This window comes from Vanessa atalanta, chromosome 4 (assembly GCF_905147765.1).
Source record: "Vanessa atalanta chromosome 4, ilVanAtal1.2, whole genome shotgun sequence".
Taxonomy (NCBI): Eukaryota; Metazoa; Arthropoda; class Insecta; order Lepidoptera; family Nymphalidae; genus Vanessa; species Vanessa atalanta.
Genome location: NC_061874.1, coordinates 9,042,250 through 9,056,390, shown reverse-complemented (window position 1 = coordinate 9,056,390; position 14,141 = coordinate 9,042,250). Strand labels below are relative to the sequence as shown.

General features: G+C 29.3%; 1 protein-coding gene across 3 annotated transcripts; it reads left to right on the top strand.

The window, feature by feature from the left end:
- The first annotated feature begins 184 nt into the window (after window positions 1-184).
- Window positions 185-13,228, top strand: LOC125077948 (protein lava lamp-like). Of its 3 annotated transcripts, none has more exons than XM_047690082.1 (10): window positions 185-495; window positions 1,110-1,239; window positions 1,487-1,597; window positions 1,845-2,002; window positions 2,269-2,467; window positions 2,670-3,818; window positions 3,896-4,003; window positions 4,228-10,801; window positions 11,467-11,621; window positions 12,044-13,228. In XM_047690082.1, exons 1-10 carry the CDS (start codon window positions 373-375, stop codon window positions 12,121-12,123), a joined length of 8,787 nt encoding a protein of 2,928 aa, XP_047546038.1. In that variant the 5' UTR covers window positions 185-372; the 3' UTR covers window positions 12,124-13,228. The 3 variants fall into 3 exon arrangements, with proteins under 3 accessions (XP_047546038.1, XP_047546037.1, XP_047546039.1); XM_047690081.1 differs by having other exon boundaries at window positions 1,484-1,597; XM_047690083.1 differs by lacking the exons at window positions 185-495; window positions 1,110-1,239; window positions 1,487-1,597; window positions 1,845-2,002 and having other exon boundaries at window positions 2,361-2,466; window positions 2,668-3,818.
- Window positions 13,229-14,141: the final 913 nt, after the last annotated feature.

The following is a 14,141-nucleotide window of genomic DNA, read 5'->3' as shown; positions in this document are numbered from 1 at the left end:
AATGTAACATATACATTTACAATACATATACATGATATAATATGTTGTTTACCTCATACATATTCTTTACTTTAATTTTATTATCATAGTTAATTTTTCTCTCTTAAAACCAAAAAAAAATCAATAACATTTCAATACAATTTAGTCTGTGATATTTCTAATCTGTGCTGACGTGGTTCAAATAATGAAATTCTGTACGTGAAAAATGGCAAGCAATAACAAGTGCCAAGTGGTGGCAAATTATTAAGTATTTAGTTGGTAATTTGCTTTGTGTTGTATTTTCTCGATTTAATCCAGTTGTGATATTGTTCTTTATTACTGAGTCATCGCATTAGTATTCATCGTTTTAATGTTTGCAAAAGAAAACATACAATGTCCGAAAGTACAAACATCAATAAAAATCCTGGGCAGGATAAAAAAATTGACGTCTCTGACTCTGATTTAGCAGCGCCAAGTGAAGTGTCCAGTATTGCAGGAAGTGTAACCCAAAACAAGGTAAATAATAAATAATACTATGATGTATTTAAGTGACGTCGAAATGAAGTAATGCTTGGATCAATTTGGTCCATATTGCTCCATGTTAGGCAAGGTCCTTTATCTTCGGTTTTTAGGAAATATTTATATGATTAAATATTATATAATAAATTTCTTAATAAATAATTCTAATAAAAACATTTTTACTTAATACTCGGTGTATTGATATTATGTTCATGAATCATTATAATATGTCTCTGTTTACATGAAATAACTTTGCTTTCACTAGTAAGTATATAATAGCTGTGTAACAGTGATAATAATGACTTTCATTATAATAAGTGGAATTACAAAATAACATTTATTACAATCATACACAAAAGTTATGAATACGTTTTAATTACTATATTTTTGTAAGTTAAAAATTATAAGTCATAATTTATTTTTCATAATAATATTCATACTGTAATGATAACAGACAGTCTGCCCGTGACCACGAACACTGCAAAGTGCTCGAAACGTTGGCATGTTAAAATAATTAATATACGCGATTAAATCCGTTTAAAACTAGTTTTATTTCAATGTGTAATAATCGCGAAAATCTAAGACAACATTATTTATATTTTTGTTTGCAGCATTCAATCTCTTCAGAGAGGCAGATTAAATTTGAAAGAGCTCAGAAATGCTTAGAAAATGCTGCCCTTGTATCAAAAAGGATTAAAGAACACCGCAAAGCTACTGCTGAACTCTTGGGTCGGCCATTTGGTGAGGAATGGCTCACAACTGTGCAGTCTTTTTCCGCAGTCACAAAAACCAAACAACTAATGTAAAAAAAATAAGCTGGTTAATTAATTTCATTGTGACTAACACTAATTCGAACATAAATAGACACCAAACTTATTTATGTCCAGTATCTATTGATCTATTGATCCAGATGAATAAATTTAATATGAGAAAATATTTTTATTATAAAAAAAATAATGTTATCTATTATTTTATGTATTTCTAGAAGAAGATGCTGGAGACACTGCATCTGAGGTGGCAACCACCATAAGTGAAAAAACTAGCTATTCTGTTGCAACTGATACATCTACTGCCATGTCTGTACAAGATGCACTAAACAGTAAGGAACACTGCTTATTTTATTTATTTTTACAATTTTCCTGTTCAAATAGCCAACACAGCAGTTAAACAATAACCATATATCATATGTTACACATAGGACAGGGTAAGGATTAATACTGATTATAAAACAATGATAAAAAAATGTATAATGGCAATATATTTATGAATATTCTATATATACAGTAGTAAATACATTTTTTATATATTTTATAGACACTTTATTGTGCCATCCTTTTTCATTTCAGTTCCTGGAATTAGTGAAAGTCTGGCAAATACTTTAAAACAAAAGGAAATATTAATGGAAAGAATTAAACAGTATAAGGAAATAAGTAAAAGGCCAATGAAAAAAGTAGTCCCAACTAGCAGAAGAGATTCAATAACTGATACATTAGATGTCAAAAAGGTGGGTTCACTTTTCAGTATGAAGACATATGGCATTAACATGTATTAATAATTTCTAATTATGTGTTTTATATTCTATATATAAAAATACAATTAAAAATTAGTAAGAATTATATTACAGTACATTACAGAAAACCACTATAAGTTTGCTTGGACAAACCTATAAGTAATAAGAGCTGATAACAGTACTTATGGCTCACATTTTCTATTACATATAAATTATCTATCATTGTATTATTGTTAATATTCAGTTTTATAAATATACAGGATTCTAACACAACTGACATCACAAAACTTTCAAATTTAATAAAAGAAAAAGATAACAGTCTAAGTATAATGCAAGTAAAAATCAAAGCAATGGAAACTACAATTTTAGATTTGCAAGAAAAAATCACAGAGAAAGATCAAATAATAGAAGCAAAAAATAAAGCTACAACATTAATGTCAGATAGTTTGAGCAAAAAAGGTTAGTGAAAAAAATTATGAATGTAGAATTTTATTAGTGTGTTTTTATTATTGCAAAATTATGATGTTTTAACAAATACATTTGTGCGATATTCTATTGATTATATTAATAGTTCTTAAATAATTCAATACTAAACTGATAAAAAACATTCTTAATAGAAAATTAGTCTCATACATTTCACATTATTATAAATAATTTTCAGAAAAAGATACCACTAATTTACTAGAAGATACCAAACAGCAGATGATAAAGATGCAAAATAATTTTATAGCAATGGAAACTGAATGGAAAGAAGAAAAATTAAAATTAATGAATGAAATTGATGAAAAAAATGATAAAATAAAAAATCTTGAGGAAGCTAATACAATATTGGAAAATTCAAGATTTGATATCAGTGTTGCTCATTCTAAATTAGCAGAAGAGTTGGACTCCAAAATTAAAGAGATTAATGAATTACAGGATAAAATTAAGCAGCTTGAAGACTTCTCTACAACTGAAGTTAAAGAAGATCAAAAAGATTCTCAAGAAGAAAAAGGAGCCCTTGAAATAAGTAATATGGAAGAATTAACAAAGAAAATTGAGTTGTTGGAACAGATTAATTGTGAATTAAGACATGCAAATAAAGAATTTGAAAGTCAACTTGCTTTAATAAATCAAGAAACAAAAACTAACATTTCACCAAGTAAAAAAGGTAGTCCTCTTCCTGTGCGCAAAGGTGGCAGAAATGCCGCTTCAAAAATGAAGTCACCTTGGAGTCATTTGTCAGCTGAACCTATGCAACAAGAACAAGACAAAAAAGGTAAATCTGACAAACCAAAATTGGATATGATACTTCAATCTCTTAATAAAGATATTTTACAAAAAGAATATTTAATATCTGAAAAAGACGCATTAATTACTGAGCTTCAATTTGAAAATAATAAAAAAGGAGAAATGATAAGTGAATTGCAATCATTAATTGACAAACAAAAAGAAAAAGAAATGATTGATATTGGCATTTTTGTTGATTTACAACAACCAATAAAAAAAGATGGTGATGGTGATACAGAAACAATGTCGACAAACGTAAAAGATTTAGAAAATAAATTAACAGACGCCCAAAATCAAATAGCCACACTTAATGATGAAATTGATGTGGCAAATAAAAATATGATTAAAGTAAAGTCTAATTTCAAATTAAAACTTAAGCAAATGCAAAAGACGATTGAAAACTTTAGTAAAGTATCTGACGCTAACGGTGAAATAGTAAAGTTAAATGAGGAGATACACCAACTCACACAAAAGGTAGCAGAATTGGAAGAAGAAAAAGGTAACCTTCAACTACATTTGGTCGATTATGATAGTGGAAGATGTAAGTATAGCTTTACTTCTCTGAATTAAAAACACTTTAAAAATTCATTGTTTGTATTCACATATCTTTTTTTACAGTGACTGAATCAGATGTTTATAAGAAATTAGTGGAAACAGAAAATCTAGCTGAGGCAAGACTTAAATCTATAAGTTTACTTGAAACCCAGAAATTTGATTTGGTTCAAGGTACAAATGTTATAATTTATATGAAATTGGTATTGATAATTTTATTAATTTCAAAATATTTTTTATGCATGTCTATTGCACTGTTGTAACTTTCAATTCGTATGAGTTTCATTCTCTTGATGTTATACTAAAAAATAAAAATAAAATACCAAAAGTTTCGATTGCACATCGAATGATGAATTAAAATATTAAGTTTCTAGACTGACATTTTAATCATGTTTCAGAGCTTCATAGTTTACAACAGAAGAATTTAGAAATGGAAGATAAACTGGCAGATATATCCTTTATTCAAAATGAGCAAGTATGTTCAGAAATGAAGTCTGTTCAATTAGAAGAGCAAATTGATCAGTTGCAAGCATCTAAAAAAGAGCTAGATCTGATAATAGATAACTTAAAATTGGATAAAGAGCAATTAAATGGAAGTATAAAAATTCTGCAAGAAGAAAAAGAAGAGTTAATTCAAAAGTTGGAAAATTATATTCAAGAAAATATTGAGCTTAGTGACAAATTAGAAAAATTAAGTGCTGAAAAAGTAAGTTCAGCTGAATCGATAGAGATTGTAGAGTCATTAACAACACAAGAGAAACTAGAACTTGAGGAATATAATAAATCTCTTCAAACAGAAAAGAAAATTGAAGATGGTAATTCAGAAAACTACATTTCTCAAAGCCACGAGCAAAAAGAAAAATTAATGGAAGAAAGTATTGAACTAAAAAATAAAATAGAATTGTTTACAAGTGAAAGACAAGAAGTGATGGAAAAAATGAATAATTTATCGTTAGAAAATGAATCTTTAAACAAAGATATAAGAGAGTTAAAAGATCAATGTGATAGCTTAAGAAATAGTGTTCATAAACTAGATGACGAAAAGAATAAACTTATTTCTCTAAATGACGAACTAAATCAGCAGATAGATGAGCTTAAACACGAGAAGAGTGAAATATTAAGAGAAACTGCAGAAGCAGTCAAACCATTAAGTGTTGAGGATGTAATAGACGGGTCAGTAGGAGAAACAATACATCAAGATGACAAAATAATTGGAGATAAAGGAGCTAGTAGAATGAAGTCTGTAAAACAGTTAACAAAAGAAATTCTTAAACTAAAAAATACCATAAAAGAAAGAGAAGACGAAATTGGTGATTGTCAAATGAAAATACTATCATTGGAAGAACAGCAAGAAAAACACAACGAGATATTACAAAACATTGCATCGAAGGAGAAAGCTATCAATAAGCTAACTGATGAGAATAATCAATTAAAGAAAGAAATAGAAAATCTAAGTAATGAGAACAAAGCAGAACATAATTTACACCTTACACAAACACATGAACTATTGCAAAGTGAGATACAAAAAGTCCATCAAGAATATAATGCAGCTTTAAATGCTCGTGACTCAAGAATTCATGAGTTGGAAAACATTTTGTTAGAATATGAAAAACAAGTTATTAACTATAGTAATACTTTGCAACAGAAAGATAAAGAAATATCAGAATATATAAACCAAATAACTAAGTTAAATGACCTATCACAAAAACTTAAATCTACCGTTGATTTACTTGAAGACGAAAAGGCAAAAGATCAGAACTCGGAACATATAAAATCTTTAAATAAACAAATTTCGCTTTATCAAAAAACTTTGTCTGACTATGAGGAAAAATTGAGAACACTTGAAGAAGAAAAAGTACAATTACTGTCATTAAAATCCAAACTAGAAAATAAAAGTAGCAACCTCGAATTAGAAATACAAAAATTGCAAGAATTGTTAAAAGAAAAACAAAACCTTATTAAAGATACCCAGTTACAACAACAAAAACAAGTTGATGAATTATCAACTGTTTTATTACAAGCTAAAGAACGTGATGAAGAAATACATGAAATAAAGTTACAGTTAAGAAAAGAATCAATAGAAAATGAAAAATTGCATAATATTGTTGTGCAAAAGAGCAATGAAATCAACGAACTCACAAAGTTGTATGATAACGCTAAAGATAAATTGAATTCTGTTTCGCTTGATAAAAATGAACAATTATCTGCCGTTGAAGTTAAAAATAAAGAATTGATGGAGAAGTTGAAAAAATTTGCTGTTAATATAAAGAAAAAATCCGCAATGTACTCTGAATTGGAAAATCAATATCACGAAACCCAAAAACAACTTCAAAATAAAACTGAACATTATGAGCAGCTTTTGATTCAAGTAGAAACCATACCTGCATTACAAGAAAAATTGAAGCATGCAGAAGAAGAATTCAACCGTTTGCAAACTCAAAAAATTTTACTCGAGCAGAAGTCACAAGAAATTTTACATTTACAATCACAGATCGAAAATTTACGTAAAAACCATGCTAACGATGTAGAAACGATTACAAAATTAAATGAATCATTGGATTTAATAAACAAAGATTTATATTTTGCTCGTGACGAAAATAATAAACTTACGGTGCAAATTGAGAGTTTGAATAATAAAATAGTGGAATTTGAAATTGACCAAAAAAATAATGCCAACTTATTAACTAAATTATCATGTTTGGAAGCTGATATAAATCAAAAACTAGAGCAAATTACTGCTTTATCTAGTCAAGTTGAAAATTTGAATGAAAAGTTAACGCAAGTGCAATTTGGTCATGATGCAAAGGTACAGGAACGTGATATGTATATCGAAAGCTTACAGTCAGAAATCGATAAATACAAAAACAGAATATACCGGCTAGAAGAAAGCATTTCAACTATGGAGAACGGGCGCCAATCTTTAGAACGGAAAGCTGATAATCTGGATATTCAACTACATGAAAAACAGAAAGCTTATAGTGAGTACAGAAATCAAGAAGACGAATTAGTAACTAGATTGGCAGTACTTATCGATAATGATAGAGTTGTTGAAAAACAATTAAAGGAAATCGAAAGTGAAAATAAAGAATTGCACTTCAAAATGCAAAATCTTAATGATGAATACCAAAACATACAAAAATTGTATACGGATTTGCAAAACAGGTATAGTATATTAGAAATGAAGGCATCCAAAGTCGATACTATAGAAACTGATATATCAACATATCAATCGAATATTCGAGAACTAGAATCAAATATTAAAAGAATTACAAACGAGCATAATACTTTGCTAGGACAAAAGAAACGGGATATAGAAGAGTTAGAATCAGAATTTAATACACAAATTGAAAATGCTATTAAAGAAAAAAAGCAATTAAGTGAAAAGTATGAAAAAATCAATGATCATGTGTGTAAGCTGGAATCAAAACTAAATGAGTATAAATCTACTATTGAGCGCCAAAACATAAATCTTAATGAGATGGCTCTTGAAAATCAGATGTTAGTTGAAAAATCGACTCACAAAGATAAAGAAATATCACCTGATTATACAGAACAGTACATAAGCGAAATTAATAAGATAAATTCAATGCTCAATTCTAAAAATCAAGAAATTATAGAACTTAGTAATAAAGTACAACATTTACAAGCTCAATATTTGTCCCAAATATCAGAGTTAGAAAATAAAAATACCGAATTGGTTAAAAAAATCGAAGACTCAAATTCACAAATAAATAATTTAATCAAAGATATCAACCTTTTGAAAGAAAATAACGATCACCTTAATAATTTACTAACACAGAAAGATGAACAAATTAAACAGATAATGGATAACAAAAAACTATTTTTCGAAATGAACATACCAAAAACTGAAGGAATGACTATTTCATCTACTATAGAAGCTATGGACAATGAATCAAAACCGGTTGATATTTTATCACTTCAATCACAGATAATATCGGACGCTGAACTGCTTCAACCTGACATGCAACTTGTAGTTAAAAACGTATCTGAAAATATCCAGACAAATCCAAGAAAGACGCGTTCAATCTCGGAAGGTGTAACAGAGGAAGTGATTGTACCGAAAAAAACATACCTTTGCTACAAAGAAGATGACGTTAAAGAAGAAAGTGATCCTTTTAATTCTGAGGAAGGTTGGGGGCTTGAAAGTACCGAAGAATCAGAGGTTATAACACCAGGTTCTTCACAGTTGTATCAACAAATTCAACAGCTTAACGAAACAAATAACAAACTGAAACAGGAAGTAGAAACCTCGAACACTAAGCTATTGAAAGCTTTAAAGAAATTAAAAGAGTTAAAAGTTACAAATGATATGCTATCAAAGGAGTTACAATTAACAAAAAAAATTTCTCAATCATCTATGCTTGATATGACTATAGAAAATGAATTATCAAACAATGTTGAAGAATTAGAGAAGAAAGTTCAGGAGCTTAATACAGACCTTAATAAAGAAAAACTTGAAAAAGAAGCCCTAAAGAAACAAAACGAAGTGTTCAAAAATGCTAATGACAGATTATTGGAAATGAAAGAGAAAATGGATAACGAGTTAGAAATGTGGAAGTTTCATTTTAAGCAAGTAAATGATAAATTTTCTTCCTTACAATGGGAAGGTGATGGTAAGGATTCCAGCCCAAATCCGCAGTCTATATCAAACCAGCGAATCTTTAAAGAAACGAAAGTAAACGACGAGTTATTAAAATTAGAGAAAGAAAATGATGAATTACAATTGATAATTGATAATATAAATTCCCAAAATAAGGAATTATCCATGCAACAAGAACAATTAAAGGGTGAAATAAATATACTTACTCAGAAATTACATCAACAATCAACTTTAACCTGCGATAACTGCCACAATGTTAATGAGTATAACAAAGAATTAACAGCGCAAAAAGAACTGTTGGAAAGCGAACTAAACTATCATAAACAACAATTAGAAGAAAGAAAATTATGTACTGATTGTGAAAAATTAAAACTGCACATTGACGAACTTAATGATAAATGTAAGAAATTAGAAGAAAATAAGGCGACGCTTAATGAAAATTTACAAAAAATAGAAAATCAATACGGTGAATTATTGACTGAAAATGACCATTTAAAAGAAATTGTTGAAGAAAATCAGTTTACATATAAAATGTGTGAGAATGAACTCTTAGACAAAAATCGTTTACTTATAGAAGAAGTTCAATCTCTAAAACTTTTAGAAAACGAAGCCACTTCAAAGATAACTGCATTAAATGCTGAACTTGATAATATAAAGCTTCAAAAGACCCAGTCTCCTGAAAAACTCCATGTACAGAACAAACACGAAGTTAATGCTTTCGAACTAGCAGAAAAGTATAGCACTTTGGAAGAGCATTGTTTAAATTTAAAGCAAAATCTCGATGAAGCAGCTAAAAAGAATTGTGACCTTGAACAGGAAAACAAATGTCTGTCGGAAAAAATTATTGATTGTGAAAAACAATTAAGCGATCTTAATGCAAAATTACAAAACCTTAATTCAGAAAACGACCAACTTTTATCAACTGTTACTGAGCTACGTTCGTCAATATCAAGCGCTATGGACCAAAGAGGATTTGAAATTGCTGAGTTATGGAAGCAACACTTAGGACAGAGGGAATCTGAGTTTCAACAAATAGAATGTGATCTTAGAACACAATTAACTGCAGCAGAGGCTAAGTATGAACAACTTCTTGAAAATGTTCAGTCATCCAGTCAAGAAGAAACAAATAAAATTGTTTTGTCAGAACAAATTAGTTCTTTGCAAAATAAGTTACAAGAAAAAGAGGAACAACTAAGAAGTCTTCAACTTAAATATGCTGAAATAATAAACGAACTTGAAATGCTTCGTTCAGAAATGGAAGATGAGAAACTAATACATGAAAATAAAATTCTTGTCCAACAAGAAGAATATGAAAAAATGCTCCAAGAATTAAATAACAAAAATCAATTACGCTGCGACGATTATGAAAGTACACTGAAAAATCTCCGAACGGAATTAGAAGCAACCGCGTCTGTTAATGTTAACTTAAATCAACAAATTGAGGAAATACGAAATGTTTATGAAAATAAATTAGTAGACTTGTCTAAGCAGCTTCAGGTTAAAGAAAGTGAGATATTTCAAAAAACAAGAGACTTTACAATAACCTTAACGCAAAGAAATGAAGAATTTGAAAATGTAAGAAAGCAGTTGATTGAATACGAAAAGAAAGTTGAGGACTTAACCTATGAAAAGGAATCCGAATTAGCAATTTTAAGATTAAAAATGCATGAAAATACTGACCGCTTTGATAAGATCCATAAAGATATTGAAGATGAAAAGAACAGTATCTCTGAATCACTAAAAGAAAAAATTATCGAGTGTACAAATCTTAACAAACAAATAAGTGATTTAAATAAAGTTTTGGAGGAATATGCAAATAGAGCTGCTGAAACGCAAACAGTTTTAGAAAGTCAAGAATTGGAAATAGTAACGCTAAAGGATGAAATATCTAGTTTAGAGGATACATTGAGGGCAGCGAGTAAAATAGAGAAACATGTAACATTTTCATCTGATACAAAGCAGGCTCAAGAAAGTGGAATATCAGCAGCTAGTCTGGATAAAGATCTTTTGGATGCTGTACCGAGAGCCGAGTTAGATTTGGCGTTGTATATGTTGCATCAAAGAGACGTACGGTGTGAAGAACTTACCATGGAATTGACTCAGTTACTGGAAGAAAGAGATACGCTACAGTTACGTCTCTCTGATAGTTTACGGTCTTACGAAGAATTGAAGTCGCGTTGTAATTCCGCAGGATTAGATATTTCTATAAGCTCGAGTCACGAAGGAATATCAGATTTGCCCACTTTTAATATTGAAAAAGAGCGTCAGTTTGTCGATACGCATAAAGGGCAAACGTCACGCAGCAGTAGTATAAGTGATCCTGATGGAGATAGACCAAAGCTACAAGCCAAGTAAGTAATTTTACTCACATACTGTATGGATTATTTTATTTTATATAAAGAAAAACTAACTTTGAACTGAGATTTTTGTCTGTCTTTATAACGAATCTGTCTTATTTTTTACCGCAAAGGTTTCTGTTAATTATAAAGTATTCTGTTATTTCTAAATATCTAATTTAATTTTCTGTAATGTTTCTCTATTTATTTATTTTTATATATCTATTTTTAGAGTAGTCTATTTATTTTTAGAGTAGTGACACAAACTAAAAAGTAAACTGGCTTTAAAATACATAGTTATGTTTTTATTTAAGTCAGTCGCTTTATTTTATCAAAATTCACTTGCAAATATTTTATCTAATTCAAAAACTTAGAAAGTATAAAAAAAAAAAACAGTAGTGGCCTAAAAATTAATATCTATTTAAAGCTAACGTTGATTGGAACGCCAAATATAGTAAGATATAACCTGCAATAAATTATTTCTCATTATTTTGGGGAAAAAATTTTAACCACAAAAATTTAAAGGACCTGAATTATGACACTGAACTTATGAAATATCCAGTAATAGATTTTGTGGCCTTTTTGAATTAATCATTTATTGTTAGATAAATGTGTAATTAATCTCAAAGTTACTTTCGCTGCTCAATATATTTGATTCCCTTACTTAATTATTGTTACAGGTTGACTGAATTGCGTAGTGTGAAACACAGTCGAGATGTGCGCTTCCGACACGAGAGTGAACAGCGGCAGCTAGGCATGCGTCTATTGCAACGAGATGTCGCCAACTTACCAGCGGAGGCGGTTGAACAACTGACTCAAGCTCATCATACACTTTGTGAGTCTTAAGCCATTTAATAAAAGTGTGCACATCTGCCGTGTATGTGATTGTGTGTAATGTGCATGTATTTTGCAAATTATTGTCAATTGTGTACACACAGCACATATGTTGCCCTACCGATCGAGCATTCCACTGAGGACGCCCTACCGATCAATTTCGACCACGGTTTTCAGTGGGCTGCGTACGATAGTAGTACGTATAATAGACAAACTCCCTATATCCCTCACTCCCATAACCATAACTCACAAGTTTAGGTCAAGCCTAGTAAGTTTGTCCATTCGAATCTATGGTAGCTTTATAAATACTATCGTCAAACATGTCGATTCAAAAGTGCTTTGTTGAGCATACTTGTACAAATATTTTTTTAATAATAATTTTAATAATTAATGTTTACTCAATCTTTCCTTATTTATTTATAGCACGAGACACCCAAAGTACTCCAACAGTTCTTCTCAACTGGCTGCGAGGAAAGAGCACGCCTAAAGTAGTACACATGTGAACACAAATATGATAAAACATACTTTAGGAAGGTTAAGCTCTAAATGAAAGTGCATCTATTGCCCTTCACGTTGTCACCACGGCACTGCACAATTGAATAATGTTTAAAAATAAAACATAAAGTTACAAATTGTGCATTTATCAAGCTTGTTATCGAGAAACGAATAACGCCAGTATCAGTATAATTAGTTGATGTTCTTGGTAATATTATTTCTTTTAAGAATCTATACCATATCTTATCAATGGATCTTGCAAATGCATTTCTTAATCAATCCTTTGAATCTTTCTTTTTTACTTACCTCTGCTTATTACATAAGCAACTCTTTGATGAAATTTTATCATGAAAAAGGTATATAAGCAAAGATGCAAATAGCTAATTGCTTAATTTACCTCAGAATGTCACTACACTGTTACTGGCAACGATGAATCGAGTCGGTTTTAATACAAAAGGTGCTAAAATTTTTCATTCCAATATATAATTATGTAAAAAGATAAATTGAAGATATTTTCGTTTGGAAAAATAAAGAAAATAACAATAACGTATTTCGTCAAAGACTGCTTAACCAGAGAAAGTTCTTCAAATTGATTTGGTTTTTAATTTAATTCATTATTCTTTAATAAAATATATATATATTTATTATAACACATCAACGCGCTGTTATGTTATTTGATAAGAAACATTCATTTTAAGATATCAAAAAACAGTTGTGTGCGAACGAACGAAAAACTTATTGTTGACATTTTAGTTCAGAACTATGTCTTTCCTTAATGTAAGTCCCAATAATACTTCCAATTTTAGTTCTACCTATTATATTTCTTACATCAACAATTTACAACTGGATTTAATACTAAAATTTTTAGGAATAAAATAACATCCCAAATATTATTTAGTAATAATTTCAATTTATCATAAAATAGGAATCGTTGAATGCTTTTAAACTTTTACTTTTAAAACAGCCATATATTATGTTTTAATTATGATATTTGTTAAATAATGAATTTATTTGATTTTACGGATTGTAAATTTAATGTCTAAAGTAATAGGCAATGATAATATATTGTGCCTTTTTTAATTACAGTCTTCTTAACTGTTCATTGTATTATTTGTAATGTTATGGGTATATAAAATTATAGTATATATTATTCATTGTAAATAAATAATTAATCAACACATTTCAAAGTGATTAATGCGATAATTGTATATGAAAGTGTAAATTTGTTTTCCCATTAAATGGTAATTATTTTAAAATGCAGTTTTATTTAATTTTATATTTTAATTAGCGACCCACCCAGGCTTCTCTGCAACGCTGCCCCTAAATATACTACAGAATGTCTTATACCGTTCACTTTTTCAGTCGTTAGACAATGCAAACCACTATATCCCTGCGTTTTAAATCCTTAATATCTTCGAAAATAATCATTTAAATTTCTGTAAAGGGCCATATTGATCTATGTATATTCATTTAACGCACAATGTAATTAAGGTACTTAATTGGTTACCATTTAATGCTAAAATTTTTGTTTAAAATCGCTTCGAAAATAAGCCATTATTTCTCGAAAAAAATAAAGGATAAAAAATGGTTGTTGTGGGCTATCCCTCAGAAATAGACATATATCATCGTGGACTTTTTTGAAGACCTTTTTAAGATGTATAATACTGTAGTACAATATTTTGATCTATCTCGTAGGGTAATGTGTTTATTTACATCACTTCAGATACCTCTAAATTATCAGTATTTCACTATATTTTGCATGTATTATACATATAAACCTTCCTCTGGAATCAATCTATCTATTAAAAAAAGCGCAACAAATTGTTGTGTAATTTTAAAAATCTAACCATATATAGGGACAGAATGCGGTAAGCGACTTTGTTTTTACTATGTAATGATGATATTGCTAAGTTGTTAAACTTTCGGATTTTCGGGTTACTATAGATTGTGTACAACAACACCCTTACGGTATTTTTTTGGTTGATTATTTGTCAACCATGTGTTTAATGAAAAGATACTATAATTT